The sequence below is a fragment of the Polypterus senegalus genome, chromosome 1, assembly GCF_016835505.1.
Source record: "Polypterus senegalus isolate Bchr_013 chromosome 1, ASM1683550v1, whole genome shotgun sequence".
NCBI lineage: Eukaryota > Metazoa > Chordata > Cladistia > Polypteriformes > Polypteridae > Polypterus > Polypterus senegalus.
The window spans coordinates 160,690,596-160,704,559 of NC_053154.1; the positions used below are offsets into that span (position 1 = coordinate 160,690,596).

General features: G+C 36.4%; 1 protein-coding gene across 3 annotated transcripts in view; it reads left to right on the top strand.

Moving 5' to 3' along the window:
* The window catches only part of fndc3ba (fibronectin type III domain containing 3Ba), a 528,549-nt gene that overhangs the window by 426,198 nt on the left and 88,387 nt on the right, over window positions 1-13,964 (top strand). For all 3 annotated transcript variants that reach the window (XM_039761474.1, XM_039761483.1, XM_039761492.1), the window contains one exon: window positions 12,100-12,153. In XM_039761474.1, coding sequence (XP_039617408.1) covers window positions 12,100-12,153 — 54 coding nt within the window. The remainder of the gene's footprint in view (window positions 1-12,099; window positions 12,154-13,964) is intronic.

The following is a 13,964-nucleotide window of genomic DNA, read 5'->3' on the forward strand; positions in this document are numbered from 1 at the left end:
CTTTCTGTCATCTGCAGCCTCCACTCAGTACACATAACAACATATTAAACCATCCATTATCCAACCCGCTATATCTCAACTACAGGGTCACGGGAGTCAATCCCAGCCAACACAGGGCACAAGGCAGGAAACAAACCCCGGGCAGGACGCCAGCCCACTGCAGGGCACACACACACACACTAGGGACAATTTAGAATCACCAGTGCACCTAACCTGCATGTCTTTGGACTGTGGGAGGAAACTGGAGTGCCCAGAGGAATCCCACTCAAATATGGGGAGAACATCCAAACTCCACGCAGGGAGGACCTGGGAAGTGAACCCTGGTCTCCTAACTGCAAGGCAGTGCCACCCATATTAAACCATACTTTTTTAATAAATTTTTAATAATTAAAAAAAATAAAAAAGTATAATAATGAAAGAAAATATGTAAATTCAATGCCAAGGGATAAAATCAAAGCACAGAAAATTAAGAAACAGGGCAGACAGTCCACCCTGCTATTAGGTGTTAGATTATGTGGATTTGGGGCCAGCATGAAAATGTTTTTTTTATTATCATGTCCTTCTACTACCTTTAATTATAACAGCCTTTGTCATGGTGCATATTTGAATATATACATTATTACGTCATGTGTTTCAATGATTATTTGCAGAGAAAATAGAAAGCATACTTAATTAAACTAGCATAGAGAGAATACATACATAACACAAAATTAATGAAAATTGTAACACTGTAAAATAATACAATAAAAAAATCAATTTGATCAAAACCCTCACATTCCAGAAATTCTTATGGGTGCCAACAACAGCATCTTTTTGAAAGTAATTGCCAACCATCATCTACACAAATAAACACGTACAGTTAAAGATGAATGATTTTATAGGAAACAAAGTCACAGCTGAAGCAATATCATCATTCATAGCTGGGAATCACATCAAGGCAACGAAAATGAAAACATTCCACTTTTATTAAACATAATTCTCATTTTATTGTAATTTGTAGAGCTCATCCTGTGATTATACATTGCATGAGGTCAGCTTGAAAAAATATGCTAAAATATGCCCTAGCATATTGAATGCTGGTTTCACTAAAACTGAATAAAGCTTTAGCTGATCGGATCATCTAGGTGGAACATTTGCATAATTATCACATCATTTTAGCGTTATTTGAAAGTTAAATACTTAGTGTTAACCTTAGTGGCATGCTTACATTTTTGGGCACAAAAGGTTTAATATTGACTACACTTGGATATTTTCACATTTTGTTATGTTATTATAAAAAAGAAATACCTTGATTTTAATAAAGTCTCACCTTCTTTGCTATTGAACATTAAGGGGCTCTGTGATGAACTCTTGCTGTGGCCCCGTTCAGGGTCTTTGCCTGCCTTTCACCTGCTACAGCTAGGATCAGTTCTGGTTCCTAAATTAGATGTAATTGTTTTGAATGGTTATGTTGTGTTCATAATTTCCTTTATCAGCCTCTTTAAATGCTTTATAATATAAACCTTCAATCATTTAAGTTGATTGAGGTGATTTTGGGAGATTTCTGTTTGTTATTTCAGTAATGGCATAGAGCTGATACCAATATGTTTAAAATGAAAGCCTCACACCTGTCTTGACTAATTTCATAGCAGAATTCTGAGACGGTAGATATAAAGAATGGTTTTTAATTTTACTAAAACATAAAACAATTTCCTCTACATTTTCATTTTTTCTCCTACTTCAGTGCAGCACCAGAGAAAAATGTCATCTGCAAAATGCATGGTACACAGTTGGCATTGTTGGTACCATCATCATTAATGACTGTCTTAGCTTCAACAGACACTTGTTCCCTCATTTCCAAGTCTGCCCAATTCCCTGACACACTTTAACTTTTCAAGCAAGTAATCTTGCAAAACGATCAAGTAATGGTTTTTTCATCAGAGTGTCATGCATGTATCCACTGTGACATTCACCAAGCAATTTTTAACATTGTTTGCTTATACTAAGACCCTGGGAATTAAACTTGGTCTTGACCTGGGAAATTTCTAGGTCAAGTTTTCAGGAATACTTGACCCTGGCTCTGTCCGCAAGTACTCCCAAACCAGCAATTTACCAACAAGTTCTTGGAATAGCCCTCATGTTAAAAGTTAAAAAAGGAGTTAAAATGTTTTATTTATATAAAAGGCATTATCATCTCTAAGCTCAATGTTATATTTTTTTCTAAATATGTAAATTAGAACTCATAACATATAGTTGCCAAATACATTTCTCTGTGTGATAAATAATATTTTACATTCCGACAATTAGAATTTTAGACCATTTTAAAATTACCAGTGGCAAATGAAGTCTTAAAATGCAAGCAATTCAAATAAAAAGTGAGTGTATTCTAATGAATATAATTGCCGTAATCATCTTAAATTCTCTGTCCCACAACCCTTCCCTGGCTACGCAGGTTAGGAAAGTGGATGAATGGGTGGATCTAAATTCCTTCAAAGAGGTTTTGTTCAGTGCAAGAGAAGAAGTCAGTCCTTACAGAAACCTGCCCAAGGCAGTGACCATCACTAGGTGGGATGCCAGTCCCAAATTGCACTCACTTTCATAAATCTTACCTAATAAATACTGCCATTTATTTTGCCTCACAAAAACTCAGATCAATTTAATGTGAAAAATTATCCTTAGCATTATTTAGTGCCAGCAATTCAATTCACTTAGTTAAACCAATTAAACCCAGTCCAGCTGGAGTTACCATTTAACTTTTCTCAGTTAAATCCAACATAGTTTGTGTTACCAATTAACTTTACTTAAGTAAGCCTGACATATATGTTGTTTTACTGTTGTCAATTAATCCAACTCACTGTCTCCAGCAGGGGGAGCTTGCTCCCTGGAAATATTTTTTTTAAATGCTGGACAAACTTAAACCTGTATATATACCTCTTCAGTAACCATGGTGAAATAATTAGACTACAGAAATATGGTACCAATGGAGATATATATATATATATATATATATATACAGTATATATATATATATATATATATATATATATATATACTAAAATACCAAGCTTGAGAAGTAGTGTGTTAAAGAAACAATGAAAAGAAAAGGAAACATTTTGAAAATAACGTAACATGATTGTCAATGTAATTGTTTTGTCACTGTTGTGAGTGATGAGTGTTGTTGTCATATATATATATATATTTACACACACACATATATACACACACATATACATACATACACACACATATATACACACAAATACATATATATATATACATACATACACACACACATATATAAACATATATATACATATACATACATATCTACATATATACACACACAGCTATTTCAGATCAGTGCAATACGCTGTTTGTTAAAACGGTTGACTCCCGCTCTTACGTGCAATAACAAATCAAATCATTCAGTTGTCTTTGCTCATATGTCATTTTAGAGCTGGACGCCTGGCATCTTTTTTTGGCCACAAGTTCGTTTCTGTTTGGTGTGAGGTTCTGTGTTGTGGAGATTCTCAGGATGGATTGCAGGTGCTCATCAGTGAGGCGACTCCTGTGTGCTGTTTTGTTAGTCTTTATCACTGAGAAGAGCTTCTCACACAGATATGTGCTACCAAACATGCACAAGGTTCGAGCCGCATGTAAACGGACTTTTTTTGTTCATCAAAGTCACCAAAGCGCCGTGCAAACTCAGTGCGCAGTGCGCTCAGTTTATCAGCAAAGTGCGTATTTGGGAACACCGTAGTGACGATTTGGTTTAACAGTACTTGGCAACAGGGAAAGTGGGGCAAGGTGAACTGGTGCATTTGTGTCTCCCATAAAAGCAGCTTCACTTGAAATCACTTTGTGATTGTGCACGGGTTAAAACGTCCGCTGAAGTGTCAGATTCTTATTTAATTATGCTGTTTTCTGTATCTATTGAATTGCATTCAGGTTACCCTGATGCAAGGCAGCTGAAGCTCTGCATAATGGGATCTGTAGTTTATTGTGTTACCAGCGCTTCATATACCCGGGCTTTAATAACAATAATACAGTATATAAAATGATCTCGCGGGCCGGATATAATTACACGCCGGGCCGTGAGTTTGACACATATGGACTAAATAGAACTTGAAAAGATATGTTTTTTCAAATGTGATCGCGCAATTCAGATAGAGTTGACGCCAAGACTACAGCCTGCATGCCTCAATGAGTCATCCTCCCCTCGCTCTTACTTTTTTACCGTTCATCTAATGAATACACTGAGTATGGCTTTACCAAAACAATCATTGATGGCGAATAAAGTATCCATTATTCGAGTATGTAGAGCGGGATATATATATATACATATATATATATACCCGCGTATCGCAGCGGAGAAGTAGTGTGTTAAAAAGGTAGAAAAGAAAAGGGAACATTTTAAAAATAACCTAACATGACTGTCAATATACAGTGTTTGTTTTGTGAGTGTTACTGAGTGTTGCGGTCATCAAGGATTTGATTATCATTATTTCTTTCAATCAGGTTCGTATTTGTAGGATGTGTTGTGTTCAAGTTACATTCCGTGTTTGTCAATCGTTGTAAAGATGACAGGTTTCATTCATCGATTCGTTTCTTAATGCATCAATAAACAGCTCGTCTTCTTCTTTATCTGAGACCTGACACACTGCATGCACAGGTTTTTTTACACTGTCTTCCTTTAGCGGGACATTGACTTTTTCCACCGTGTGCTTTGTTTCCGCAGTAGCTGGATTTATGAATATGCTTATCAGACGCTTCATATTTTTTGCTGCCTTTTCAATTGTGTAATTCGGTTTTTGTTCAGCGCTCTTTGGAACTGTTGCCTTTTATCTGTGCACTGCGTCAGTTCACGTGAGCCGCTCGGTGTACTGCATCGAAGGTTCCCAGCTGTGCTGGTGCCATCTCGTGCTATGTCCGTGGCTGTATTTAATGTTACCTTAGTCCTGGCACTTAAAACATTCTCTCGCAGTTTCGCTGAGTTTGAGTCAAACACCACCCTGACCATCTCATCTTCCTCTCCATAAGCACAGTCCTTCACCCGTGAATATTTACCCGTGGCAGTTTGCTATTGGATTGCCGCTGACGGACGGCCTTATATGGGCAGGCACAAAATTACAAACGCCAGCGGCGTTTTGAACTTAATTTAAAGTGTAGGTTTACATCGTGCTTTGTTTCCGAAGTAGCAGAACTCATGAATATGGTTGTATATGTCACTCGCTCGCTTCTTATTGTTTCGCTGCCTTCTCAATTATATAATGCATGTTTTCTTGAGCGCTTTTTTGAGGTCTTCCTGGTTTTCTATGTACTGCGTGATTACGTGAGAGGCGTGATGATGTCACACGAAACTCCGCCCCCACGGCGTTGAAGCTCATCTCCATTACAGTAAATGGAGAAAAACTGCTTCCAGTTATGACCATTACGCGTAGAATTTCGATATAAAACCCTGCCCAACTTTTGTAAGGAAGCTGTAAGGAATGAACCTGCCAAATTTCAGCCTTCCACCCACACGGGAAGTTGGAGAATTAGTGATGAGTCAGTGAGTGAGTGAGTGAGTGAGTGAGTGAGGGCTTTGCCTTTTATTAGTATAGATATATATATATATATATATATATGTATATATATATATATATATATATATATATATATAATTTGCTTTAAAACACAGCTTTCACTCCCAATATACCATAAACTGTAATCTATACTAATAAAAGGCAAAGCCCTCACTCACTCACTCACTCACTCACTCACTCACTCACTCACTCACTCACTCACTCACTCACTGACTCATCACTAATTCTCCAAATTCCCGTGTAGGTAGAAGGCTGAAATTTGGCAGGCTTATTCCTTACAGCTTACTTACAAAAGTTGGGCAGGTTTCATTTCAAATTCTACGCGTAAGGGTCATAACTGGAACCTATTTTTCTACATATAATGTAATGGAGTTGAGTTAGAGATGGCCGTGGGGGGCGGAGTTTCGTGTGACATCATCACGCCTCCTACGTAAGTACGTAGAGAACAAGGAAGAACTCCAAACAGCGATGAGCACAAAACGCCATTTCACAATTGAGAAGGCAGAAAAACATTATGAAGCAAATGATGCATACAAGCATATTCATAAGTACAGCTACTGCGGAAACAAAGCACGGCGTGAACCGTAAGTTTATATTAAATTAAGTTCATAGACAGGCTGCCACTAGCGTTTGTAATTTAGTGCCTGCCCATATAAGGCCGTCCATCAGCGGCAATCCAATACAAACACTGCCGGTAAATATTCACGTGTGAAGGACTGTGCTTATGCAGAGGAAGATGAGATGGTCAGGGTGGTGTTTGGCACAAACTCATTGAAACTGCGAGAGAAACTTTTAAGTGCCGGGTCTTAGCTGACATTACACGAGATGGCACCAGTACAGCTGGGAACCTTCGATGCAAGAACACCAAGCGGCTCACGTGAACTGACGCAGTGCACAGACAAAAAGCAACAGTTCCAAAGAGTGCTGAACAAAAACCGAATTACACAATTGAGAAGGCAGCAAAAAAATATGAAGCGTCTTATACATAGAATCATATTCATAAGTGCAGCTACTGCGGAAACAAAGCACACGGTGGAAAAAGTGAATGTCCTGCTAAAGGAAGACAGTGTAAAAAACCCGTGCATGCAGTTTGTCACATCACAGATAAAAGGAAGACGAGCTGTTTATTGATGCAGTAAGAAACTAATCGATGAATGAAACCTCTTATCTTTACAACGATTGACAAACACGGAATGTAACTTGAACACAACACATCCATAAATAATCGACCTGATTGAAACAAATAATGATAATCAAATCCTTGATGACAGCAACATTCAATAACACTCACAAAACAATTACTGTATATTGACAATCATGTTAAGTTATTTTTAAAATGTTCCCTTTTCTTTTCATAACTTCTACTTCTCCACTGCGATACGGGTATATATATATAATGTATATATATACCCGATCTACAGTACATACTCTCGCATAGACAAGCCACACGCTGTGGCTAATTGTAGAGTCTTCGCTCTAATGCCGAATTTGAGGTTCGATTCGAGAGGGATGCACTGAGTATGTCTGCGCTACCCGATTCATTTTACCTTCGCATCTCCTTGGTTTTGGACGTATGAAAAAATATTCGGTTAACTCAGAATCATGTTACGTTATTTTTAAAATGTTTCCCTTTATTAGCACAAGCACAGCTGAGAAGCTTCCATGTATGTACTCCATAACGCGTAAAAAAAATAACGCATTTAATCACACTTTCAATTCCAAGCAAACGGGAACTTTTGTCAATGCATGATTTCCTGGTACATCCATTACACTGATGCACACATCACAGCTACAAAAATGTTAGTCGGAATAAAGCGCGTTCCTACGACTGATCATTTCGACTACCCGAAAGCCTTGATAAAAGCATGGTTTTGTGCACACTGAAAAGCAAGCAAAATTAGATGCATTACAGAAAGCGGACTTTGTGGCTCTTACTGGGGATCATTGGACTTCCGTGACCGTTAGTAATTCTAAATACATCTAATTACAAAATGTTCAATGATCACACTGTTTTAGCCTAATGTACAAAATAATTTTGGCTAATGTTACTCAGAGTTTAAAGATTAAGTTGGTCAAATTACCTTTTATGTTTCTGACTTATTTTTTTAAGAAGAAAAACTGCACTTTATGTTGAAATTTTGGTTATTATTATTTAAAGACAATACTATTCTGAAAATGTACTTAAAGTACTTAAACTACCACTTTATTTTAAGTCTGCCCAATTTTAACCAGGGATGATATTTTTGTTTCTGTTTTGAATTCAAATGCAGTTTAAAAGCTTTTTTTTTTCAGAAATTAAAACAGCCTCAGTTTACAATATTCATGTCCATGTCTATTATTTGATTCTGTCACCCACTAAAACCCTTTTAAATTAAAAAAAAACATTTGCGATTTGGGGCAAATTTACGTGTCGATTACATACGATTAATCAAGATTAATTCTTACACAGCCTCTAATTAATTGGATTAATTTTTTAATAGAGTCCCACCTAATATATATATATGTGGATATATATATGTAGATTTGTATATATATGTGTATATACAGTATATATGTAGATATGTATATGTGTATATATATAACTGTGTGTATATATATATATATATATATATATATGCCAGCAACACTCATGACAATGACAAAACAATTACATTGTCAATCATGTTACGTTATTATTAAAATGTTTCCTTTTCTTTTTACTTCTCCGCTGCCAATCGCAGGTATTTTGCTATATATATATATATATATATATATATATATATATATATATATATATATATATATATATATATATATATATATATATATATATATATAAATAGATATGACAACAACACCGATATCAATGACAAAACAATTACATTAACAATCATCTTACGTTATTTTTAAAATGTTTGCTTTTCTTTTCATAACTTCTTTAACACACTACTTCTCCGCTGCGAAGCGCGGGTATTCTGCTAGTCATTTATACATTGTAGCCTGTAAGGGGATCACCAGCTCCTCAATCCCAACACAGACAGACGCAGATACAAGTTCATAAACACAACACATGCTTTCATTTAGTGGAAAACGCTTTCCTCATTTCCCACAGCACAGTATAAAGCACTTTAATTACAGCACACATTTCTGTTTCTTTCTTTCTTTCTTTCTTTCTTTCTTTTTTTTTTCCTCTCTTTCTCTTCTGCCTCCACTCCTCCCAACAAGTATCAACCTCTCCCTCCCAACTCTGGCTCCAGGAACAGTGGTAGCAGGTTTCTTTTATCCTATACACAGGAATACTTCTGGTGGCCTGCTAACATCGTCCAGAAGCACTTCTGGGTGAGGCGGAAGCCCAACAAAGTAGGACTGTGCAGTCCCTGCAGCAACCCCTGGCAGCACCCACGGAACCCAACAGGGCTGTACCAAATTCTAACACCCATGAAGCCTTGTGGGAATCCGAGACACTACTGCTACCCAGGGGGACTGCCATCTAGTGCTCCAGGGTTGATAATGCCCTGTGCAAGTCTGCAAGTCCTCTCTCCTTGTCCTTCCTTTATGAAGGTGTTCTGGCCATCAGCCACAACATACATATTCAGACAGAAGAAAAACCGTTTGAGCAGTACAGTCATCGTCCAGTATTTCACTGGGGAATGCTGATTGTATGTCTGGTTCAGCGGAATGCAGGAAGCATTGTTCTTGTAGATGGCTACTAGCTTTTAGAAGGTCCCTGACCATTATAAATACCCACATATTTTGCATGTTCATTGAGCGTTTTATGAAACTTGCCAGGTATGGGTTACTACCATCTGAGCTTATCTGAATATGTTATACATGGACTCTTCTAAGGCTCAAACACAAAACATTCTTTTGACTATGTATGCTAACATAATTGGGGTCACAAATCACAATTATCAAACAGTCATTGTTTTAAGTCTGGTTAAACACATTTAAACCTGGATTATGCTGCTAATTAACCTATTAGTATTTTTTTAAGAATTTGAAAGAAAAAAACCCATAAATATTTTTAAAACTTGACAACAGTATATGCTGCACTGCATGCAACCCATTTAACTAAATTGCTTATGAAATTTTAAATGAATGTAAATAGAAGTGTCTTGTGATCCTGAATGGTAGCTAAAAAGAATTCCATCTGAATAAGTGAAGGGTTAGGTTTAGGGTTAAAAGGTGGACTTTACCTTGGAGTAAGTAATTTGTTGGAATAATAATAACATGATATCCCAGGGGTCCACAAAGTTCAAATGTGAGAACCCTTGTTTTATGGTACTGGCATTGTGATCAAGAGCATCTGTATGACATCTTTAATATTCAAGTCACACTTCGTTGAGTTTGTATGTGAAAGTATTATTTAATGCTCTGGTTGTCTGATCCTGTTTAAAACATATATTTTCAAAGAAACATAATTAAAACCTTTCACATGGAAGAAGTATTTAATTTTCTTTGTTACTGATGTCAGAAAGAGGTGCAGAGTCTCACAAATAACAAAGAGACGGTGGGTTACAAAAGCATTTAATTGCTTTTTTTTTACATTTGTATTTGAACGTGCTGCACTGCATAGTAGGTGAGCCTTTCTTGGTCATTACAGCTGATTAACAAAGAAAATGAAAATGGCTTCCTGAAATCTCATTTGATTTGAAGATTAATTGGTGAAAATCTTTTTCTCATTAATTTAATACTAAACTTTCATTTTAATAACCTTTCAGAATATATTACATAAGAAACATGGTTAAAGGTTCCTGATGTAAAGTTTAAAGACAGTATAGCACCTTTAACATTGAAGACTGCAACACAGTTTGGTTATTCTGTTTGTTTTTGACTTAATTTGCAATTACTTGATATTGGTGAATATGATTGTTTGGAATGGCACTGGAACTATTTGTGAAGATTTAATTGCTGGGAAAAAAGATACCAGAGATTTCCCTGGTGGTATAAATGTCTTGTGAGTTGCTTGTTTTTAGAACCCAGTACTGCAGCATTGACCTATAACCCTCAACTAACCTTAATTTCCCATACTTTATATTAGATTTATGTATCTGAGAGAAAACTCGTGGCTTTCTGCCAGAAAGTTGATGCAGTCCTAGCATTTATTTTCATTCAAACCAAACACCTTCATCATTTCGCTCAGTTTGAGTTTCTGCACACTCCCATGCTGCTGTACTGCTTGTTTTATGTGATTGTCAGATGCAGTACTATATGTGCAAACTATTGTGTGGTACTGATTATACTGTGTTGTAGGTACAGTTTATAGTTAAACTATTTCTGTTGTCCATATAGTAATGAAATTAGAGAGAATCTTGAGAATTTCAAATGCATTCTTGTTTGAGTAATTTTTAGTGAACTACTGTAGAGAGAATACTAACTGCCAGTATTGTTATATTTCCATAACTGCATTTAGAATATTTTTACCTAAATAACTGATCCATTATCATATAGCTCCACCTCCATCCACATTTTCTTCCTCCCCTGCCTTTTGATCAACATGTACAAACTACCTTAACCTGTTTCTTCTCAGCACCACACCTCTCACCTCCACACTAGGTCTTTCTCTTAACTCAGCATTCATCTTTCTCTCAATAATAACATTCCCCATGTCCGTTTCATTTATATCATTTATCTCGGTTCTTATATTTTTTTTCAGCCATGTCTCACAACCATACAACAGACTACTCCAACCACAACTTTCAGAAATTGTATTCTTCAATGCCAGAGAAAGAATCTAGCAGTCAGTATGCAGAACAGCCTCTGAAATTTCTTCCAGGCGCCTCTCATCCATGTTAGCACTGTGGTGTCCAGACCTCCGTTTGGACCTTAGTAGCTATACTTCAGTACTTTCTCCAAAACAACTCCATTGCCAATATCTAAATATACACTTAGTATATATGCAAATCTCTTACACTTTCTGTCTTTCACTCTTCTCCATCATTTATGCCCTCCGAACTGCTTTTCCTTATAGATTGCTCTGCTACCTTCTGCTTTAGTTTTCTACCCACTTCTTGTTGCATCTCATCTTTTCCTCAAATGCCATTTAACATCAGCATTTCATCACCATGTTTCTTTGTATCTCAGTGTTCCATTTGTCCAAATCAAAGTTCTTCTAATGTTTTCTACCAAGCATTCTTCATTGTTTTCCACTTACCACTGACTTCTGATGAGTCTGAGACCTCATTAGCTCTTGCTACCAATGTTTCAGCTATTTGACTTCTCCAACTCTCCTCCTTCAACTTCCAGAGCTTCAGACTTTATAATTACTGTGTGCCTATGACTAAATGATCAACAACCAAGCAATTTTGTGATACATCCATCCATCCATTATCCAACCCGCTATATCCTAACCACTGGGTCACGGGGGTCTGCTGGAGCTAATCCCAGCCAACACAGGGCACAAGGCAGAAAACAAACTCTGGGCAGGGCGCCAGCACACCGCAGGTTGTGATACATATAACTCATATATCTATTTACTGTATGGATCATATAAATGTTTAAAAGTCTAATGTGGATATTTATTTTTTTAATTAAAAGTTTTTCTTTGTTATTGTAGGCACCAGCAGACAATGGTTCCAAAATTTCTGGTTATCTATTAGAATGGGATGAGGTAAGTTATCTAATACTAAATTACAATTTGCATCAGGTCTTGTAAAACACATTTATGATGTAGGAGAAATAAAAACATTTCTGACGGTAATTCATCAGTCACTCTTGCTTAATAAGCTTTTTTCTCCTTCTTGTCATGCTAACGTTTACTTTACCTACTCCTTTACAAAACCATAAAGTCATTAAACGATGAAGTGGCTGCTTCTCAAGATTAAAATGAGACAGTTCTGTGCAGCAAACCTGGAAGACTGTGGAATTGCTTGTTTTATGTATTTTTATGAAAATGTATCTCTGTTTTCAATATTAAATCCAAGTGTTACAAAAGAAAGACCAGTAGAATAGGAAGCCTTCATTGCCATTGTAAAAAATTACAAGGAAATTACATCTAGGTCTAGGTATGTCTAGATATGTTAATGGGCAGTCAACATGCACTTAGACCATGAAATTATATTTTAAGAAAGCCCTAGAGTATTATATGGAAGCAAGCAGTTGTTTGGTAACAGTATAGTGTATGATGTTACCTGCTTTCACACTTCAGAGGTTCAGGGTGATGCGCAATTATTATTTATGACATCAGTTTTATTTTCTGAATATGGAGATCACATAAATGTGGTTCTACAGAGATTACTGTAGGGACCTTTTCTTTTTCTTAAATGTATGTACACAGTTTTGACAAATATGAAACAAATGGGTTACATTTTCAGACAGCTGTAAACAAGAAGGATTAGCAGACTGCCTAGAGTCCAATAAATCACTACAGAGTGGAGCAGAAAAGAATTAATAACTGGGCTGATACAATACACAGCAAATTAGGTTTCTTTTTACAGATATACAGTGTTACGTGCAGGAAAGAGAAAGGTAGACTTACTGTAGATACTGTATAAAATGTGAGCTTTAGAGCTAGAAAGTATACATAATGGAACAGGTTGTGATAGCTTCCATACAGACTAAATCTAGCCTGGGTAAGGAAGCAATCAAAAAGGCTCCAAAAATGATCTACTTTATGGGGCACTGGTTTTTTTGTACACTTCAGAAGATGGTACATTGTACTTAATCAACTTCTGTAACCTTTTCTGAAATTGCTTGTGCATTACAAAAAGTCCATTGAAGAGACAGGAGACATGTTACATGATAGAGTGGTATGAGTTAGGGTGAAAGACTGATGGTATCCATTTTCTTTTTGCCTTAATAAAAATAAACCCGTGACGTAAGTGTTGTAGATTATGAAAAGAATAAGACGGAGCTTTGAAGTCATCTTTTACTTTACATTTTGTTTTTCTATGGGGATACTAGGGCACATCTGGAAGCTGCTTAAAATATAATTTCACAGAAATATTAGAAAACATTTCTAAAGTAACAACTTTGGAATGTGTTACTAAGAATATGATTGAAAGTAGCACCTTTAAGTTTTTCAAACCCCAACTGAGTGTTATTTTAGACATTTATCAAAATAAACCCTGTTGGGTTTCAACACTTTTTACAAGCACATTAATTTTAAACTGCTTATTTAAATATTCTAATAATTTCACGGGGGTGTGCTGGAGCCAATCCCAGCCAGCACAGGGCGCAAGGCAGGAACAAATCCCAGGCAGGGTGCCAGTCCACAGCAGGACACACACACACACACACCCCAAGCACACACTAGGGACAATTTTAGGATTGAGTATAAAGTAATAATTGCTGGCACAATAAATAGAATATCAAAACAGAAAATTGCACACATTCATTAAAATAAATGTAAAAGTGTACTGTTCAGGTAACATTATTCAGATGATCAGATATGAAGATAACATTCAGGTAGTTTAGTCCAAT